At 37.5% G+C, this 21,290-nt stretch overlaps 1 protein-coding gene across 4 annotated transcripts in view; it reads left to right on the top strand.

Annotated features, from left to right (window-relative positions):
- Nucleotides 1-5,136: 5,136 nt before the first annotated feature.
- The window catches only part of ATP2C1 (ATPase secretory pathway Ca2+ transporting 1), a 65,254-nt gene continuing 49,100 nt past the window's right edge, over nucleotides 5,137-21,290 (top strand). For 3 of the 4 annotated variants that reach the window (XM_026843179.1, XM_026843178.1, XM_026843180.1), the window contains exon 1: nucleotides 7,847-8,004. Coding sequence is in view for 1 of the 4 variants with exons in the window: in XM_026843177.1 (XP_026698978.1) it covers nucleotides 5,285-5,392 (108 nt within the window). In the remaining 3 variants the exon portion in view is untranslated. Of the gene's footprint in view, nucleotides 5,393-7,846; nucleotides 8,005-21,290 lie in introns of those variants that run through there. The other variant, XM_026843177.1, reaches the window with a different exon arrangement.

Below are 21,290 nucleotides of genomic sequence, written 5' to 3'. Positions count from 1 at the left end.
GTACAGAGAGTAAAAGGGAGGTCATTTGTAGGACAGTGGTCATAAGGATAACTGTTGTGTGTTTCCAGTGTGGCAATGCAAGTGTAAAGCTTCAACCTGTTATCCATGTGAAATCAACTCTTTAATTGTGACCTCAAGGTTGGATGGTAAAGGAACAAAGTTTCTGAAACTGATGCATAGCTGTTAGATATGTGTACACAGCCCCTGAGAGGCACACGAGCACAGTGTGCTCTGCTGACAGTCCGCCTTTCAGCCATGTGGCACCTTATCAGGCACCCTGCATGTGATCCATTGATGCAACTTCTGATGCATTCCTGTACTTTGCAAAATGCAGTGGGAGGGAGCTGCTTAAGTCACGGAAAATGTAGCAGGACATAAGTGTAGAAGTCTCAGCCTCTGTTTAACGTCTTATCAACCTGTTCTTACCAACTACAAAACTGAATGAACAGTGGCTTCTGATTGGTGGGGAAAGATGATGCACATGACTAACATAACCAAGGAAAGAAGTTTTTAGAAATGGGTGCTGCTCTTGAACCTTATTTCAGAGATATGGCCTTTCCTTTCTAAGAGTGACTTAATCTACATTGGCCCTGGCACAGCAGAGGTACCACTGCAGGGAGTTGCTTCTCATGACTTGGTATTCTCAGGAAATGAGATGTTTCTAGGAAGAAAGGGGAGAAGCAAAATGCTTTATGCATGTGTGGGAACAGTAGAAAAAGGTCTCAAAATATTTCTATGTCCGGGAGGAGTTACAGACCTGTTATAGGGTCAAACAGTTGTAAGTAAACTATTTGCAACAAAACTTGTAATATATATAGTTATTTGTGTATCTGTGCCTCTACACTAGAGTACTGTATTATGTTTAAGAAGCATTATTAAAACTCAGGTAAATTCTTTCTTGCAGTAAACTGAAATATATTTTGGCACTGCACCAACAATGAATGTACATCTGGGAATCAGTTTACTGGTGACATTTTTTAAACTAGATCTTCTTTCTTTAAAAAGCACTTATTTTTATGCAGAATCAATGATTCCATTTGCATAGGTTTAGGACTTTTTTATAGTAATAGCTTGTAATTTCATAGAATTGTAGAATAGCTGAGGTTGGAAGGGACTCCTGGAAATCATCTGATACAATACCCTTGTTTAAAGCAGAGTCAGAAAGAGCAGACTTCTCAGAACTGATTGTAAGGTTTTGAAAACCTTAAGGTATTCAAAGGTTGAACACTCCACAGTCTTTCTGAGCAGCAGGTTCCAGTACTTCATCACTATTGCAATGGTTTAATAAATAAATAAATAATTCTATTTAAATGGAACTCCTGTATTTCAGTCAGTGCCCATTGTCTCCTGTCCTTTCACAGGGCACTGCTGAGTCTAGCTGCTTCTTCATTTCTCTGTCCCCCCCAGGTATTTATGCACATTAAAGAAGATCCCCCTGAGCCTTTTCTTCTTCAGGCTGAACAGTCCCAGCTCTCACAGCCTCTCCTCCCATGATAGATGCTCCAGTCCCTTAATCATCTTTGTGGCTCTTTGCAGGACTTGCTCCAATATACTCATGTCTTTCTTGTACTGGGGAGCCCATAATGGGACATGGAACTAAAAATATACTATTTCACTAAAATCTTTGAAAAATCTAAATCAATGATGCATATTGAAGATAAAGTTTGCATAATTCAAAATAAAAAAAAGGAACTGGATCAAGTTTTAACTAGAAATGAACTAATATATCCTACTTGCAAGAACAGGAAATTAAATTAGTTAAAAATCTTATACTAACAGCTATGCTGGAATTATAGTTATTTAGAAAACCAATAAGGTGGGGGGAGATGAAGGAAGAAGCAAATTCTTATTGTGACAGTACACAAACCCAAAACACACTACTTTGTGCATATAGGATATGCATAAAAAATCCAAAAGCCATGGCTTCATTGGGATAGAGAAATCTTGGCCCAAGGAACTTTGAAAAGAAATGTTTTGGAAGATGAAGGTCTCTGACTGAGACACCAGGATGGTAGGAGGAGAGAATAAAACAGCTCATGATGAGCAGGAATTACATCTTGCTACCTCTTCAGCTACTAGCAGCTTTCAGGAAGTAGTAGGACAAAGTCTGTATTTGTTGACTGGTTCCTTATTATACATGTTTTCAGGGAGGGGGTGTTGAGTATATTTATCTATATAGCTATACACATATACCTATATAGATGTATGTATCTCTCTGGGTTTTTTTCACTCAATGAAAAGAGAATTATTTATTTCTTTTACAACAGGATCTGGATGTTGTTTGTGAGTTTTGGCTGCTAGTGATATATTTTATTAGTATCATTAAGGATTTTTATAATATCAGGCAGAGGTTGTCTAAGTGCTGTGTGGGAGCTGCTAAATTCACCTGACTGAAACCACATGCATTAGGTGAACACATAGGTTAATGCTATTCTTGTTGATACTGGACAGTTGCCATGCCAGAGCTGAGGGGTTTAGTCTCTATTTGCTGTTTTCTGAACACATAATGGATCATTATTTCAGTATAAATTGGGCTCTTTCCTAGGTAAAGAGAAAGTGTTTAAATTTCCTTTTTTTTTTTTTTTTTTTTTTTTTTTTTTTTTTTATTGTGGTATAAGAAGCCAGGGGATTTCTTTAATAGAAACACAGGGTACAACAAGAAGAAACTGTTCTTTCAGGTGTCAGAATGCCTGTTTGGAAATCTCTGTCACATTATTTTAAACCAGGGAAAAGAGAATTTTTCACTAAATTTCCTAAACTAAAACATTCTGACAGCTGATATGGTATGTTGAAAGCTTGTCTTTGCTTTCCTTGGCTTGTTACTGCCTTTCTTAAAGGGGGGCATAGAGGAGGAGAACTTTAGTGGTATGTACCACTGACTTGCTCCTGTTAGTGCAAGTTTTTCTAGCTAAGAAAGCCAGTTTAATAGTTCACTATTTAATCTCTGTTTGAATAAGGAATTTAAGGGGCTGTAAAAGAAAATGTAGAATTCTGAAATTGGCCAAGTTATGTAGCAACCAGATGATGTCCTCCTACACTTCGGAGGCTCCAGCCATGTAGATTACTGCATATGTCTCCCTTTGTGCTCAGTAAGCACCCATATGCTGCATGCAAGAGGTGGGTGTACATGCTTCAGCACTCGTGTACATGGGTGCTGAAGTGCTGATGTTAGGCCAGCCTGAAACAAGCCCACTGACAACTGGTCCATTCCTCTGGAAGAGCTTGGTCATGCACTTCAGAACTCGGCAAAAAAACATCGTCAACCTGGTATGATTTTTTTCAGTGGATGGCATAAGTCATAACACTATGATCTTAAATAAAAGTTAGAGGTTATATAAAACAAAAATGTCCTAGTATTTGTCTGTTTTAAAGGAACCATTACAGCAAAGTGGAGCTCAATGCTGTCACCTGCTTGAGACTTCTGTGTCTGTGGCTTGTGTCTTCAGTTTTACTATCCTTGTTGTTCTGGTGATCCTGGCTTTTCAGAGTGTTTGCAATTAAAATTCTCATGCTACAATGTGTCACTGATCTTCATAGCATTCCCCAGGCTTCACAGCAACAAGTGTATTTGGCATTTCCAGTGCTGACAACTCCACAGTTTTCTTCCTCTGCTGTTCAGGTGGTCAGAGCCACACAAGTGCCAACAGATTTGATAAAGAACAGAAGCAGTGTTTCTGACTCAGCAAGCCTTTGTACCAAAGTGAGGGCAAGAGAGGTATTGTGCTGAGTGCCCAAAACTGGCTGACATCTCTGGGTGGGAAGTGAAGTGAAACTGGAAGATCACCTTGTAAGCAGGCCTGGTGCCATCCAAACAGATGGTCTGAAGTATAAGCAGCCAAACAGTCATTTAGGAACACAAAATGGATTTGTTGAAGGCAGGTTTCCAAGCATAAAATGTCAGAACGGTTGCCTGTGTCAAGCCTCCAGACCTGAAGGGAAGGATATGTGCGAGTAGTGTGGGATGAACTAACGCTGAAAACAAACATGAAAAATCTGTCTTGGATCCTTTCCTGGATCCATCAAAAGATTTTTTTCATAGCTGTGAGACCTAAAAGAGATGAGTGGGAGAAGAGTCCTGCAAAGCAGTATTATTTCCCTACCACATGGATCACTTTCCACAAACTGTGCTGAAAAGGTACAGAAATTATTCCTTCTCCCTCACACAGATGTTGACTTGCAGAAAGCCCATAACATTGCTCTGGCTGGTTAGTCTTTGGCAGCTGTATTTAATAGCTTCAGGAAAAATTCTGTACTATTAGCCAAACTCTAAATAATTTATTATATACAGGAATATACCTTAGTAAAGACTTACAAGACTTTGAGTTAATCTCTCATGGCTGTGGAGTTGTAGTGAGGACTGCACTGCCTCGCTGTAATAAGAACCCAGCTGCTCTCTGCGGCTTTTCTCCTTAAAAGATCAACAACAACAATAAAGGGGGCAAAAAAATCCCCCAACCCCCAACTTCCATAACTTTAAAGCTCAAGAATTTAGAATGATAAATGATGAAAATGTGCTTTGCTGCTTTTTCATCCACTACGAAAGCCAAGCAAACACTTATTACTTGTCTGCTGATCAAAGGTGCAACGTAGAGGACTCACAGAAAAAGAAATATAATGACTTGAAAGGAAATGAGTTAGCAGGTAAGATTCAAGGCAAAGGCTCCAATTGCAAGCTAAGCTTTATCTGAGCTTACATTGTTATGCCCTGTGACTGGTGCCTTGCAGTTCTAGTTTAGGAAGTGGAGAATGAAAGAAAGCATTAATCTGGCTGAAATCCACATAACAGGTTTGTGTGCGAAACAAAAGTGAAATCAGACAGTGCAGTCAGTGAAATACAGCTTGAGGAGGAAGGGGGAATATGCTAGAAACAGCAGTTTTCTAACCTCTTTACTGCAGCTGAACAAGCTTTAAGAGGCATTAGGATTTATTCTTTGTAGCGAGAGGCAGGAAAAATCAGGACCTAGTTACTGTTGTTTGATTTTTGCAGAATGTTCTTACCAGAAGTAGGGCTCTCAGAGTATGCTGTCAGGGAAATGATTTGCATTTGGTAGAACTGCCTCTCAGTTCTTCCAGCTCACACTGCCCTTCTAGCACTTTAACACTGGTCATTTGTTGTAGGCTCTGCATTTGATGTTTTGATTTTCACCAGTTGCTCTGCAGAAAAGGATTGTGCAACAGTTGAGGACTTCCGATCTTTGGGAAGAGGCAGAAATCATGAGTTCAGATCTCAAACTCCAGACGGGGAAGCCTCTTTAACTGTGCAGTAACAGAAATTGCTTAAGTTATGGATAATCTACTGCATAAATCTGTCATCTTCTATTTTATAAAGCTTCCTATCCATGCAGTTTGGAAACTTATATCGACAGTGAAAGACAAGAGGATTCAAGAAAAGGTAAAAGCAAATTTAAAAACCTCAAACAACAAAAACTTTCAACTGTAAACCTGTGAGTGACCTACCTATATCTTAAAGGGAGAGAATCAGATGTTTAGTTGTACTGTGTTCTAAATGTCAGTATCTGGGAGTAATGGCTATGTTTAAGTTTGAGAGCTCTGTGACTTTGAGAATACTTGCCCTGAGAACAACTAATTTTTGATTCTGTGGAAATTACTGGACACTTAAAGCAATTGGGGTCTGAGACCGTGAAGCTTTAAGTAGTCATTACCTGTCTGAAGATCTCAAAAATCCATATTTCACTGCTGTCATGAGCCATTTTCAGTGTTAATTTCAGTTCATCTTGAATCACTCAGCTCTTTCCTAGCTGGTTGAAGAAAATAGTTAAACTTCCTTTTATTTTTGATAGTCTTGAATTTGCTTGTTGCACTCCGGGGGATATATTTGAGAAAATAGATTCCTAAATATGTATCTAAAATAAACCAGTCTTCCCTCTCTTAACTGTTCCGTTAGCTATAAACATTATGCTCTGCTGTTCTCTGGGCTGCAAGGGCTTTATGTCTAAGAGACGTCAATCTGAAATCAGGTGTAATGACTGAGCAGTATTTGGGCTCTTTGTCATGTAAATCTGTGTTAAATAAAAGGTTGAATTCTTGGCAGTAGGGCTTGTAACTTAATTTCTTAAATGCTTTGGTAGATCATAATTTCTTGACTTAAATGCAACATGAATATCTTTAGGAGAACTCAATAGTTATCTGAAGTTGTTGCTGTTTCACAAGGAAATGGAAGCTATTTAGCAGCAGGGGGAGAAGGGGTAAATCTGGAATGGAACCATCTCTCTGACTTACTGTTCTTTTTCATCCAATATGTGCTCAGTATTAATCTATGTGATGAGCATTCAGAAGCAGCCTGAGCTGCTTCTGCACAAGAGCTGAAATTCTGCACTCCTTTGAAACAGTTAAACTTCCTTGCTCTTTGTGCACTAAATGATGTTGAATAGCATACTTCTCTAAATGAGGGGTCAGCAGGCAAAGAAAGGCACATTCCTTTGACATGATATATTTTGGAAAAAAAGTACCAGGGCTATAACTGGCGGGGGATGGGAGGGAAATCTGCTTTTCCTGTTTTGGTTCACAGTAATGTTCACTATTTTCTTTCTTACTCCTAATGTTTTTATAGCGGCTAACAGCTCAAGCACTACATGCTTAAAGAAACATCGTATTCATTCTCCCTGGGTTTGTTTGATGTTGGCAGGGCTGATATACACCAAATATTAACATTTGCTTCTTTGACTCTACAAACACTTATAGGGGTGGGAAGTGCAGTTGAGCTCAGCAGGTTGCCCTGCATGGTGTTGAGAATAAGGTTTTTATTTCTGAGGATCACATTCTTTTATCTAGCGGGGTAAGTCCTTGGGATTGTTTGCTTAATAGTGGCTCAATGCCTTTTAATAAATATTATCAGTAGATGACCAACTACTTTTTCTTCTAGGGTTTTTTGTTGTTCTTTTCTCAGTATTCATCCACTACTCATCTGGACAGGTATTAAATTAAAGCTCAGGAGGGATGATGAATCCATGCTAACAGTGCTATTGTCATGTTCTGTTCCGACAGTTTTTGTCTGATGCTCGTAGTTCTGCTTATACAGTCACAGAGGATGTATCCAGGGCTAGTTGGCTAATAACTTTGAGTTGGTCAAGGTTTCTCCCAGCAGCTGAACTTCAGAGGATGCACAGATCAGTTAGAACTTGAACATTAATTGGTGAGATTGAATGGTTTAGAGAGCAACCTGTAACTTGATGCTAAATTAAATCATTCCGTATGTGCAAGGATGTGAATATCTTCAGTGCAGTGTAGTTCTGGCACTGCTGCTCCAAATTGCTGGAAGAAATCCATTTAATCAAAACAAGCATTGATGTGGTTGTTAGCATGTTAGTCCCAAGACACAAAGCTTTATCAATATAAAATGAACTGAATGTGATGCTACTTTTCATTCTCTTTACATTGCCTGATGTTATGCAGTGAATGTAATGAGGCTTGTTGAAGAACTGCTGTTCACTGTGATGTTCCAGAAAAGATATGCATCCTAGGAGACTTGTTCAATGATCAAACATTTTAAATGAATTACAAAATTAAAATAAGTGTAATGGTTTCAATCTGAGGTTGGCTTTGCATGCTCACTTTAGTGAGTTGCCTTTTACTCTGGAAAAGAGACAGCTAAAAATCCTATTTACTAGTTGCTTAGAAACTTGACAGAAACTGATCATCGCTAAGAATGTTAGGCTTCAAATGCTTCAGAAAAAAATTAAAGCTGTGAAATAGGTCTGTATTGTTCAGAAATGACAGATTCTGGAAATTACCATGGAATCTTATGAAGTCCAAGAGATAAACAGATTATAAAAAGGACATATGTATAGATAAGAACATCCAGACTTATACTAAGAAGGATAAACTCACTTGCATCAGGTATACAGGATGGTTTAAGTAGACTATTTCCATACTGACAGTGTATTAAATAAATAATTGTTTCCTTTCTTGGATCACCTTCTGGAATCATTCCTTACTGATTACTGAACATACCAGGCCCAGGAGCATGGACTTCATGGAGTATCGGTATGAGCCAATAATGGAAATATTTATGATTTTTAAGGTTTTTTTTCTCTCCTACTTTTAACTCAGATTTTTGTGCTCTGAAACATTAAAGATTGAAAGCTTATTGACAAGCTATACAGAAATGGTATGAAAATGTGTTTTATAGCTATCTGGTAGAGTTTCTCTGAGAGTAAGTGATGTTTTAACAGCATAGTTGAGTTTATGAGGTAATACTGGCTAAGTAAGCCTTTTATGTAGACCTATATAGCTATTTCTTATGGGAATATGTATTTTTTTAAGAGTAATTCTTATCTAATTCTATACATTGATTTTTTTCTATGAAAATTATTTCGATTAAGTTAGGTAGAAATGTGAATGTTAAGTTAGAAGGTATAAGGCATTTAATATTAATTCAGCCTGAGTAAGGAAGTGAATGGAAGAGTGTCCCAGGGTGTGGAACTGTTGTTGACAGATGAAGTATAAGTTTTTTCTTTTTTAAAAAATGAGCTCCAAATAAAAATGAAAATGAAGGAAGACATGAGGGAAGGTGAAAATCTAATGTATGTTTTGATATGGTTACTGCTTCTTTTGGGGTCCTGGAAAATCCAAAGCCCTGTGAATTTTAGCTGTGGAAGTGACTGCAAGCAATCCTGAAACAGCAGCTGAATAGCTCCTGGAAATGAGTTTTCCTCAGTGACTATGCAATGGGTTTGTGGTTTTAATGACATAGCTGACTAATCCCAGTCAACCCCATTTCTGAGCACATAAATTGGAAAACTTTGTTTGCTCCTGCTGTGATAAAGCCATAGTATAGCTATAAACTTGACAGTTATTTTCTTGTCAAACATAAAAGGCATATTATTTCAAGGTGTTTAAGAGGCCTCTCTACTTAAATAAAATATAATAGAAAGCATGTATGTGGCTTGTTTAATGGTGTATACACTGGGAGGGTTATCTCCTTTCCTTGAAGTAATTTTTCAATTCATTTGGCAAAGAAAGAAATAAATTTTGCCTTTGTTGCTAGTTCAAGTGTACCTGAATTAGCATTTGAGGAAATGACTTTTCAGGAGTACTGTAAGGTTACCTCTTTCCAAAACCTGACCATAAAACAGACTTCCTTTGAAAATGCCCATTGGACCCAGATAAAACTTTTTCCTGAAAGAAACCACAGGACGCTCTTTTTCTTTACAACTGGCTTCCAAAGGGCATCTGACCAATGTAAAGGAAAATGGAGGAACCATCATTTTGTGCTGAGAAATGACCAACCTTATTTCTGAATCCTAGTAGTAAATAAACATTTCTTATGTCCTCTGCAGCCAATACTACTTTAAAATTATTTCTGAGCTATACACCAGCCATAAGATGAACACTAAAGTAATTTCTCTAGCTAACAGCTCATGCATAAGAGTGATACCATCAATGAGCTTCTATACATGAGCATTAAGAGATGGAGTTTGATCCTTTAGGGAAACCACCAGATGAGCTATGGGATCCCAGAATTGAGGCCGCACAGAATTTGTACGTTGTGCTTGGCATTGAGAGTATGTGTGTCTTCAGCAATTAAGACAGCTGCTTTGGCAAAACCCTTTTTAGCCTCTTTGCTGAAGAAAGTGAGCTGTATATATCCCTCTCCTCCAGTAACTGTGGAACTCATGGATAGAAGAGTCTTAAAGATGTGAAACACCCACACACTTAATGAAAATAAGACTGGTAAGAGGGGAGGCATCCTATTAAAACTTCATTTAAGAGCAGCATTTCATCAAAGAGATCAGTCATGTGAACTTCATACACTGGAAAAGCTCCAGTCAGTGTTAGCATCTCTCAGGTATTAAAAAAAACCCCTATCACCCCAAAGCCTACTCTGGAGAATATATATGAGAAAATCCTTGACATGGATACCTGGTAGTGGTTGATTCCATGCTTTAGCTTAGTCAGTTAACAAGTCAATCAACCAGAGGATGCCAGACTGCTGGATACCAGGCAGGATATTCCCCTAACAGTCACAGGAGAGCTATTCCCTGTCATGAAAACATATTTGTCTATCTTGAGTTCACAGTTCAGTCACTGCTTTCTAAATTAATTTGATTAGAGTTGGGTAATAGCACCTATGCTGAGTTGCATTAAACTGTCTTTCCTTCAAATCACTGTCCTAACTGTTACCAGGCAGGATCTGTAAGTTGCTTTAAGTAGGAACAGAGTACAGTTCCTCTTGTGAGAATGTTCTTTTAACAGAGCTTATCAGATGTTTGCTTGTGTAGTGCCTTATTCTTTTGCCTTACCTTTTTGTTTTTCTCAAAAATGGCAACTCTGCCCAGTTTAACAGACAAAGTCTTATCTCAGAGTAACTGAGGAAGACAGTGCTCACAAAGGATCAGTCATTAATCAAGGACAAAAAAGCTTAATCACTGTAGGCAAACGGGAAATAAGGTAGACCTTTCAAACAGCATTCAACCTTTGGAGTTATTATCTGTTCTCAGCCAATACTCTGAAATTTTTGTTAGAGGCACTTATAAAAGATTTTAGATAGATGAAATGGAGATTATAGTCTTTGTGCACAGTTTACAGATGGAAATTCTCTGTTACACATACAGTCAGCCTGGATTACAGAAATAATTTCTCACAGCTTTAAAAATCTACATTAGTTGAATCAAAATGTCACTGTTGAATTTTGTAAATGTAGTTGTTATATGCCAACCAACATTAGTATGACTGAATCTGTTGTATGTTTGACACACAGTTCCTGAAATTACAGGACTACAGGCATTTTAAAGAACATATTTCATATCCTTAAGTGACAATCGAAGACTTTTGCAAGAATCAGATCTTCCAAGTGGGAAAGATTGCAGACATCTAGTCAGCCTGGAGTTGAGATACTGAGGAAGCAGTTTTCCAGGGATGTGCAGATTCTTCTTTTTTTTTCCCTAAGTAGATTTTCTTCTTGAGTTGTGATCTTTGATATTGAAGCTTGGATGTTTTGCCCCTTCGGATAAACATCTTTGTTGAATTACCATCTTATGCTTGAAATACAAGTTGGGTTTCCACTGCTTTGTGTCAGACATGACTAGTACATTTTTCAAGCATATGCTATGTCTATCTATATACACATATTTTAAGATGAGCAGGTTTTGGTACTGTCATAAGAAAACAGCAACTAATACAAATCACTTGAAGGAAGCACCATGCTAAACAAGGATCCTAATCTTAAGGTATTGAGCTTCTGCCTTTTTGACACAAGTGAAGAGGAGCTGTGGTCCCTTAGCATCCTGAACTTATCTAGCTGCTTACAGACTGTGGCAGCTCTTGACTAATGGTTTATACTATTCAGATTCTTATTTTAAGAAGTTGAAAACTTATTCATCTAAATGGTCAATGCTCTTTTTTTTTTTTTTTTTTTTTTTTTTTTTACTTTATGAGATGGTCTGCTGAAGAATTCTTATATCATTGACATTTGAAATAGTACTATGCTTCCTGAAATATTATTTTTTCATTTAGGCACATTTAGTGACACAGATACCATCTCAATCGGATATGGTCAAGTTCTTCACTTAGGCTTGTATCATGACTGAATGGCTGCTGATGACAACTGTTGCTTGGGGGGAGGGTGAGAAGGAGTTGAGGGGGCTGGCTGCTGCCTCTGAAATCTAGTAAAATTAAAAACCTTAACAGCATAGGTTGTGCAGTAGAAAGCTTAAAGATTAAAGAGAGACTAAGTTCGACTTTTACAGCAATATTTGAATAACTGGCAGAGCAGTGTATGTAAACACCAGTATGTCAGGGATTGAAGGCCAAGAGAAAATATTTCAAAAGATATATTCTGTTACTGTAGCTTTATTTGTGTACAAATGAAATAAATTCTTTCTAATTAAAAAAATTTATCTGTCCCATCCCACCATTTTTCCTTCCTTTTAAACTGTGAATAAATCTGCCAGATACAGCTGGATTGGATTTAATTTATGGTACCTTCATGTTAGCATTTCTAATGTCACAGAAAGACAAGAAACCCAGCAAAACTTAGGTAGCATTTAAAGTTCTGAGGCAGTCAAACAAAACAGATGCGTGTGATTCTTGTTTTCTAATTGAATTTCTTCAGCTGTGCCCTGTCCAAGTAGCTTATCCCACCATCAGATGTACTAAGCATATGCTATAATTCAGAGGTACTGGGCTTGTGTGCACTCAGTAACACATGTACATATGCACATTTCTCCTCAGGAAATTAGACAGAAATATAGTGACCCTATATTTTTACCATATTTTAAAATGAATTAGGGCCGAAAATGCTCAAGAGGCATTAAAAAAGTTTAGTTGAAAATGCTTCCGAATGCTAGAAATCCCAGGGCTGTCAATCCAAACAATTACAAAAAACCCAAACTATTTAGCCTTTCAAATTCTGATTTCTTTTCAGAGAAATTTCATTTGGCCTTTCTATTCAAGTCTCAAGGTTCATGCTTTCAAGATTTTCTATGCAACTAAAAGGATTAGAAACTTTTCTCAGCATAGGCAAACATCTTTGCTATAATTGCAGTTCCAGGAACCAGCATGTAATATTAAAGAATATGATATTAAAACCCAGGAACTGCAAATGCTATTAACACAGCAGTACTATAAGAATCAGGCTTTTGGATGCAGCCTTTCTCTGGTGTTCATGCCATGCCTTTTCCTTTATGGTATTTGCTTTGCATCCACAGGAAGTTTGTTATAGGCTACTACAGCCTGAACTCAGTCCTTAGGACAAAGCCAGGAACCTGAATTAGTGATAGCAATCTTAATAGAGGTTGCCTTTCATAGTAATGTATGATATTTTCAATGAGGGCTAACATTAAAAAAATGTATTTGCAACCATCCTATATATATAGGACTCAGAAGTGCTGGTATTGCTGTTAGAAACTTAATCCTGAACAAATTTCTGTTAGTTGCTCCTTCAGTTAGTGTTTGAAGAGGCACCGTGTTTGAGCAGGACTAATTTTACATGGAAGGACAGGATGTCATGCCTCAACTATTTTTAAAGGTTGAATGGAATTACTGTCACAAATGACTAGGCTGGTTCAAAATCATGTAAACATTTAAAAAAGAGTTCTGCTTAAAGGTAAGCCCTTGTGAAGCTTGCATACCTGTAATAAACCTGGAACTCATGAGAAAACATCTGCTACAAAGTTCCTGTTGGGATTAGAAGCCTTTGTGTGCAGGGCTGCAGAAATGTATGATGTCACTTGTTCTTTTCTCTCAAAATGGTTATACTTCTTTAAGTGGACTAGGACTTGGAGAGAAAATGGTGTTTTTGCTTTTGTCACAAATGGCATAAGAAAATGCTGTTTTATAGGTTTTGACCTATAAATCTAAAATTGGACCTTTATTTTTTTCTCACTGATTTTCAGTTTCTGTGTTACAGTTCTTCATTCTTTATGCTTTGACCCTAGAAGAAGTATCTTGATTAGACTCTGTAGGATGTGATAGCTTAATTGCTGCAAAGTTTAATTTCTTCAAACCTAGAGCTCTCTTCAGATATTCCAGCAAGACTGTGGCTTAGAATATAACTTTTTTATCAACAGGAAAAACTGAAACACTAAGGTCATCTTATTTGAAATCCCTTGTAATCTGTCCCAGGAAGTGAAAAACAGCATCGGACTGTGCGGCTATAAACAACCAAAGATCAACTTTTTAAAAAGGGAAAACAATTTGGAGTGAAAATTATGAGAGATATGAAAGACAAATTTTTAAAAACAGCTGGTTTACTGGAATCTATGTCTACTGAAGAAGATGCTCTAGGAGTCTTGTTCTGCAATTTCAAGAGTAGCAAAATCAAGATTTTTTTGTTCCCAATGCATGCACACATATGTAATTTCTAATTAATCCATGTTGGAGGTTTCAAATGATACGTTGACCGTTTTGGGTTTTTTTCCCCCTAGATGGATGATTTTTCACAGATCAATGAATGATGGATCAGAAATATTTACAGCTTGGTATCTTTCTAGTTCAGCATATTAAATAAGCCATATATATATGTGGCTGGATAGATATGATTAGATACAACCTAATGGTAGATAAAGTAATGATAGGTATATAGATTTATGATTAAGTAAATCATAGATACAATAGGAGTAATAGAAATATAAAATGCGAGATATATTTGATGTGATATAATAAATATGGTCTCATAATATCTTCATAAATCTTATTATAATCTTCTGGCCTTGAACATATTATATGAACTATTTATATCTAATCAGAGGCATGATTTCTCTCATATATATTAAACAGATGAGCAGTTTTCAAATAGTACATAGAATCATTAGGGTTATAATTTAATTTAAGCTGAACTTCACAAGATTTTCACTGATCTATCACTACCAGTTTCTGTAGTCTATAAATAGGGTTATATCCTCAGAACTCCTCAATAGATCTGGATTACACTGGAGGCCCTTAAAGATGGAACAGGAACTGCTTAATATTTTTACTGAATGAAAAACTTATTTTTTTCCTTCTGAATAGGCAGTTGGCATGCTGAATTTGTACAGAACGTCCCCACTAGCCAGATGGTGGGGAGGAGGGCATACGGTACAAGTTTCAACTCTTTTAAAATTAAATCCCCCTCTGGTACTTCTTGGCTTGTTGCAGATGCATAGAATGCAGCTGACATTAGTCACTGATTTACTGGAAGGGAGAGAGACGGGCACCTGAGGGCCCTTTAAACCCTCCCATTGTGACTGGCTGATGGAATATACCCTCCCAATTCATATGATATGGCCATAGGGTTTTTCCCTCCCTTATCTACTCCTGCCAATTTCAGATGGGGCTGTGTCCAACCCTTGGTGATACATGGACTTTAGTATGTGATCTCCAATAGAAGAGTAAAGCTAAAGATGGTGATGCTGCTGGAAAATATTTTATCACCTATTTCCAAGGCAGGCAGGAGCCTTTTCGTGCTGCCGTGAAATGGATGTTTGTTTTTGAATTCCCTTGTGCTGAGGTTTGATATTCATCAGCAGTGGTATGGAACATTTCTGAGCACTTGCTCCCACTTCCATTTTGTCCTAGCACAGGCTTGTGTAGTTGGGTAGGCAACCAGGTCAGAAAAACCTTCTTAAATTTGGGTATTTTTACTAAGTGTACTTCATGAAGTTTCTAAATGTTACATAACCTGTTTGTCCAGTTTTCACTCCTCCCCTTGCAACCGTATTGTTGGAGTTAATTAACAATGCATCTGAATACAGGTTTTGTCTTTCAGTTCACCACTTGGGGTTACCTTAAGGTTAGGGGTCTCTTACACTAGAGCAAGTAGCTGCAATAGAAGCATATACTACATTAATTGCTTTTATCAGTAACCTCTACCAGCTTTAAAAATGTGACCTCAGACCACATTTTTTAAGAAATAAGGGAGCAAAAAATCATCTGAATACCTGACTTCCATTTACATACACATAGTAGTAATTCTGAAAATAAAAAGGAAAGTGCAGTGTGAGCTCTCCTGTAAAGCAAAAGTTTGTAATGAATTTATCCCAACCTTAAAACCTACTGCATGCTTTCACTTGATAAAATTTTTGGCTTTGAGTCTGAATAAAATTACACAGCCCAACACGTTACACTTAAGTGTTTTATCAAACAAATTATCTTCTTCTTGCAAGGAGCTGAAATCTTATAACTATGTAAACATCTGTTTACTAACTGCCAGCTCCTTACTGAGTATTGCCTTCACCCCGTTTTACCCCCACCAATAGGCTTGAAAAAGAATTTCCAAGTGCTAAGAGACTTGGCAAGATTACTTGTCTGTAATGTACGCAGCATTCCTGAAATTCTTGGCACATTAGCCTTGAACCAATTCAAACTAAAGTACTTCACTACTGCTGTGGGTTTTTTTTTGTTTTTTTTTTTTTTAACTGTTTATAATTTTAATTATCGAAATATCTTTATTCTCCACCACAGAAATCTTACTCTAGTGTAACTGAAATATTTTTAAAGTAAATGGGGTATTCTTCTTTTCCCATTTAACGAATTGCAGCAATCCTTTGGCAAGAGAAACCTTTACTAGGGAGCAGTTTTCCACCCTCTGGTATACTCAGGCCATAACGTGACTGTAGCTCCAGTGGCTGATGCAGTGGAGTGGTGCCTTTGTCCTGTAGCAGACATCCTAACAAGGCATGTTGCTCGCCTCAGTGGAGACTTCCAATAGTAACTTGCTTCACAGCATATTCCAGTTACAGAGCATAATCTCCTTGGACATGTCTCTTGGCTGTCTTTTACAAGCAACAGAAAACTAGCTCTTTACTTCAAAAAATGAGTGGGATTGTTTCTGGGAATGTGAAGCCTCAGTAGATAGGATTAGAGACACTTCTGAGACCTTTCAGTTTAGTAGTGAAGCTTTAACTGGAGTAGACAACTTTGAAAACGATCACTGAGGGTGTAACAAAAACAGCTGAAGAGCTGTGTATTCCCTAAATGAAGGGAAGGGAAACCTCTATGGAAAATATGAAATTAATATTTTTAACAATTTCAGAATAGTGTAGATGAAGGAAGAGAATGGCAGGTGAGTGTGGAATATGTGGGAGAGATGGAAGGTATCGCGAAGGAAAGTATAGAAGAAGAAATACAGGTTTAAGACCACAGTGGATTTCTATGATCAGAAAATTAATGAATTCAGTCTTTCCCTGAAGGATAGATTAAACCAGATCTTGAATGCTCTGGGAGTGTACGTTCCCAACAGTTCAAACTGATTTAAGGTTGGAGCTCCCATAGTCGTGCCACTGCCCCACGGTGCCTTCCCGCACCAGTTCTGGGAGTTCAGCAGTAATGTCTTTTTTGAGGTAGGCTTTCTTCTTGGCTGGATCAGTCGCCTGAGCTGGTTACGAAGAGATGACAGTGTATGGGCCAGCACACAAGAAGTGCAGAACTGAGCATCAGCGAAAGGAGAGTCATAAAATCCTGATTTTACATCAACTTAAACTGCTGTGATGGTCCATCCCCTCTTTGAACACGGAGTGTTAGTAGGGATTGGATGAGAGGGTTAAATTTAATGCTGTTAAAAATCAGTGAAATCTAATTTAAGACTGCCATAAACCAAAGTTCCTTAATTAGCATAATTGCACAGTGTCAAGAGAGGGCTGAGCTAAGGTAATTTGAAAATGTAGCTTACATCTTACATCTTAACATGCTCAGATTTATAAAATGAAATGAGTACTTGTTTCCTCTGGGAAAACTGTATCATTTTTCTTATTTTAAACTTAGTTAACTGATTTTTATATATATAAAACTACACACACACATACATTAAAAAAAAAAAAATAAAAATTAAGCTTTAGGTGGAATTACCATGGATTTTCTTCTGGAGAATTCTATTCAGAGATGAGGTGACTGCGTCTACCAGCTACCGTTTGAACAGCATGGATGGAAGGGATGTTGCGAGGAAATGTGCAGTGCAGGCTTTACAAATGACACATGCCATTTAAATTGTGCAAATGCGAAGCTCCAGTACTAACTCTCCCTCGTCCTGACTCCAGTCATAAAAGTACTCTGTAGAGAACTATAAAAGCACTGGTGAGTTTTTGACATCAAGATGAAAGACAACAAGTAATGAGATTAAATCAAATGAAAGTCCATCTTACCAGAAAGTAATTTTTATTTCCAGAAAAGCTAATTTGTGCTCAGTGTATTGAGTGGTTTGAATTATACCTAATGCAAAGTAAGCAAATAGTTGAGAAGCCTGCTTTGACAGAAGAATCACATATTAACCTTTTCTGCCCCAAACTGAAACACTATAGAAATCTTTGTCCATATTAAAATACTACCAATGTTATGATTCAGAAAAAATGTTTCTTTTATTATAATGTATAAATACACTCTCATGAGATGAACAAAATTCAGAGTAGATTTTATTAGCATTACTGAACACTGACAGAATTTAAACAAATGCATCTTTAAAAGGATCTGAAAGTTCACTTCAGAGAAACAAGTATTTCAAGTGCTGTTACAGTCTGAAAAGTGACACCAACAAAATTCCGTATAATAGATCTCCAATCTGTGAACATGAAGTTATAGGTATCTTCATCTTTAAAATACATTTTGCTATTTCTGGTAGTGCTGTAGCACAAGGGAGTAGTTGAGATGAAGTTGAATTGATTGTGATCCTAAACTAAACTTCACTAAAAGAAATCAAACCAAACTTGTCTAAAGAAACCAAACCAAGACTAAACCAAACATGAAGTTAAGCTTGCATATAAACATGCTGCAGGTTAAGGCCTATCTGTTTAATGCCATTAGACTGATTTCTTCCTTTTTTCCTTACAACTCATTGATGGTACTATCTGGAACATCACATATTTATTACCTTTTAATTTTTTCAAGCCTTCCAGAGGCCCTTAATTCTTTTGAAGAAGTAGAAAGGCAACTAAAAGCAACTTTACATTCATACAGAAGCTAACTATGCCTTTTTTACAGCTGACTATTTAAAAAAACCCCAAAACAAAACAGATAAACAAACCCCAAATGAACAGACCATTTTATCATATCACTAGTTTTCAGCCCTGAAGGCCTAGGGGAGCACAGAAAGTACTGAAAGTTGCAGTGTCTACTTATGCTCCCCATACCTGTTCCACCCTCTTGGCTGTGCCAGAATAAAATAACTTCTGATTTAGAGAAGTCTGTATTTACTGATCTTCTGGGTTATTCCAGACATGAATCGATTCCCACATAAATTTAGGTGTTGGTCAGTTGGAGGTTGTGGTTCTGAGATAATCTAGTGGCTCCCTGCTGCTGACAGCCACTTGCAGAAGGCAAGGTCTGACCTGGGCATCAACAGGAGGTAAATCATGAGACTTCTGTGGGGAAAAGGGTGGGGAGGGGATGGGATGGTTGTAGTGGGGTGACAGGATGACACAAACTCTTTTTTGAATGCCAGGGGCTTGGGGGCTGCTTAAGGTGGCATTGAATGCTTATGAAACTCTGCTCTCCTAAATGCAAACCAGCAGGTTCACTTGTTTTTAGGAAGTATTTTCAGGTCTGTGAACTAGAGCAAACTGGTGATCTAACAACCACTAGGGTGTTCAGTCTTTTTCTCCCCAAAACCTATCAGCATTGCATATCCTTTCAAATACTATTTTTAAAAGAGATTCTAACTGTGAAGTTTAGGGATTTCATATTTGAATTTTTGTATATTCTTCTAATTTGTGTATGTATTTTCATTGGAATTATTATTGTGGCTAGACATGTTTGCTTGGATATTCAGAGTAATAGTTTATTGTAAGATTTTTTTTTTTACAAGATTAAAAAATGTAAACCAAATATTATTGTAATTTGTGAGTACAACTGCTTACTACTATAAGCAAAGCCGTTTTTTAATTTCAGACTTTATCTCCACAATTGTATTCTAATAAGGTTGCTTTGGTTTGCCAAATAATGCTCTTGCTACATACTTTTATGAGGCTTCCTGAAGATATTAAGGCTGTCCTAATACTCTTGTGTATCAAGCTTACATTGAGGTCAGGATATTTTTTAAGAAACAATATTAGAGCAGCAGATGAAGACAAAATACTTTGACCATTGTTTATTGAACAGCCACTGTTTGTAGGTGTAGAATATGGTAGAAAGAGTAATATAATTTTCAAGGATGGATATAGCCCTGGTGTAATCCAGAAGAGGTGCTTTCCAGCTGCCTGGCAGCATCACAGGCACCTATGATTGGCAGATGTATACAAATGTGAAAGAGATTAACCCCAGAGACGAACCTTTATTAGTTCGCGCTATACAGTAGGGTTTGCTTTTGACTTTCTTCTCTTTTAAGATGCATGAACACAGGATGTTTCTTAGTAGGCAGCCTTTGTCACACATACTTAGATCTCAATAGCTCCAGTTGTGAACAAGCTCAATAATGTTCAAGAAATCCCTCCCAATCTTGTCCCCAAAACTTTTGATGGCACAGTGTAGAAGTCCAAATATGCTGTGGATGTAAGCTGTATCAGGATCTATAGGCTTTGTTTTTTTTCTTAATGAAAATATTTACATAACTTTTTCATACTAAATGGTAATACCTAATATTGCAAGCAAGAGCTACCTGTTTTAACACAGTAACAAAATATTTTTCCTAATGAATTACTGTGTTGAAATCGAGGCACCATAACTAGTGTCACAAGTAGTTCATGGTTCTTTGCTACAAACAAGTTAACAGAAGTAGCTTGGAGAAGAGTCATAGCTACAATGACAGTGCTACCTACTTGTAGTGGGGATGCTTTGTGGAGTAACCACGGAGATATTCAAGTAACATGGCAACTATATGGGACAGGTCAGAAATTATGCATTAGGTATTCTCAAACAATTAATTTGCTTGTTGTCATCTTATTTTCCTGAATGCAAATATCTAGGGCATGTACTTTAAATCAGTGCTTGTAACTCTTCCCTACCTCTCAAAATATATTGACTAATTTATATTATTTTAGCCCTCAAATTTATCTTCAAGAGCTTCAAAAGAAGCAAGTATGCTCTTTAACTTCACCTTGTTTAGCTGAGGGATTCAAGAGGTGCGCTATTACTGGTTGAGAGATTTAATTAAAATGTTTAAAATTTAGTTAAATGCTGCTTATGAACTGACAAAGACAGATTTTGGTTTCTTCTGCTGCTTAAGAAAAACAAAGCCCAGGCGACAGGTCATTAATCATGAGATGTCAATGCAATTGGACCATGTCGTTATGCTCCTTTAGAAATAGGGTGTAAAGCCTGCAAATTAGCATGTCCCTCCATAGATTTTTGATCTTGAAAGTCAAGAGGCATTTTGTTCTTAACTAGTGCTGCACATCATACTTTTACATATAAAATGTATTATCTCAGTGGAGATTGCTTTTATTTAAAGACTTCCCCAGCCTTGGAGCTCAGCACTGGATCTGTAGTTTCAAGTAATATTCCTTCAGCGTCCAGGTAAATATAATTGAATCAGTAAAGCACTTTTTTTCTTTTTTTTCTTTTTCCACAGGACTTAACTAGCGATAAGGGTTGGTTATATGATCAGTAGCTAAAACCAGGTTTTAAAAAGTAGTCACGTGTAGTGTGTAAGATTTTGTATTGAGTCTTTTTTTTTTTTTTTTGGCTAACGTGAGAGAACATGGTAATTTGTCTGGTGATTCAAAAGTAAGCGGGCTGTACTCTCTCTAAACCCAGCGGCTACCCCACGCGAGTGACGCCCATCTTCATACAAGCTCGCCTTCGGAGGCGCACGGCACGGAGGGGCGCAAGGCCGCCTCCGAGGCGTGTGGGTGAGCGTTTCGGGATCGTTTCTCCCCCGGCAGCGCAGGGCCCGGGCCGCCAGGGCCGGGTTTGGCTCCGTGTGCCGG

This window comes from Athene cunicularia (genome assembly GCF_003259725.1).
Source record: "Athene cunicularia isolate RWA chromosome 2 unlocalized genomic scaffold, athCun1 chr2_part1, whole genome shotgun sequence".
In the NCBI taxonomy this organism is placed as follows: domain Eukaryota; kingdom Metazoa; phylum Chordata; class Aves; order Strigiformes; family Strigidae; genus Athene; species Athene cunicularia.
This window is presented reverse-complemented; position numbering and strand designations above follow the sequence as displayed.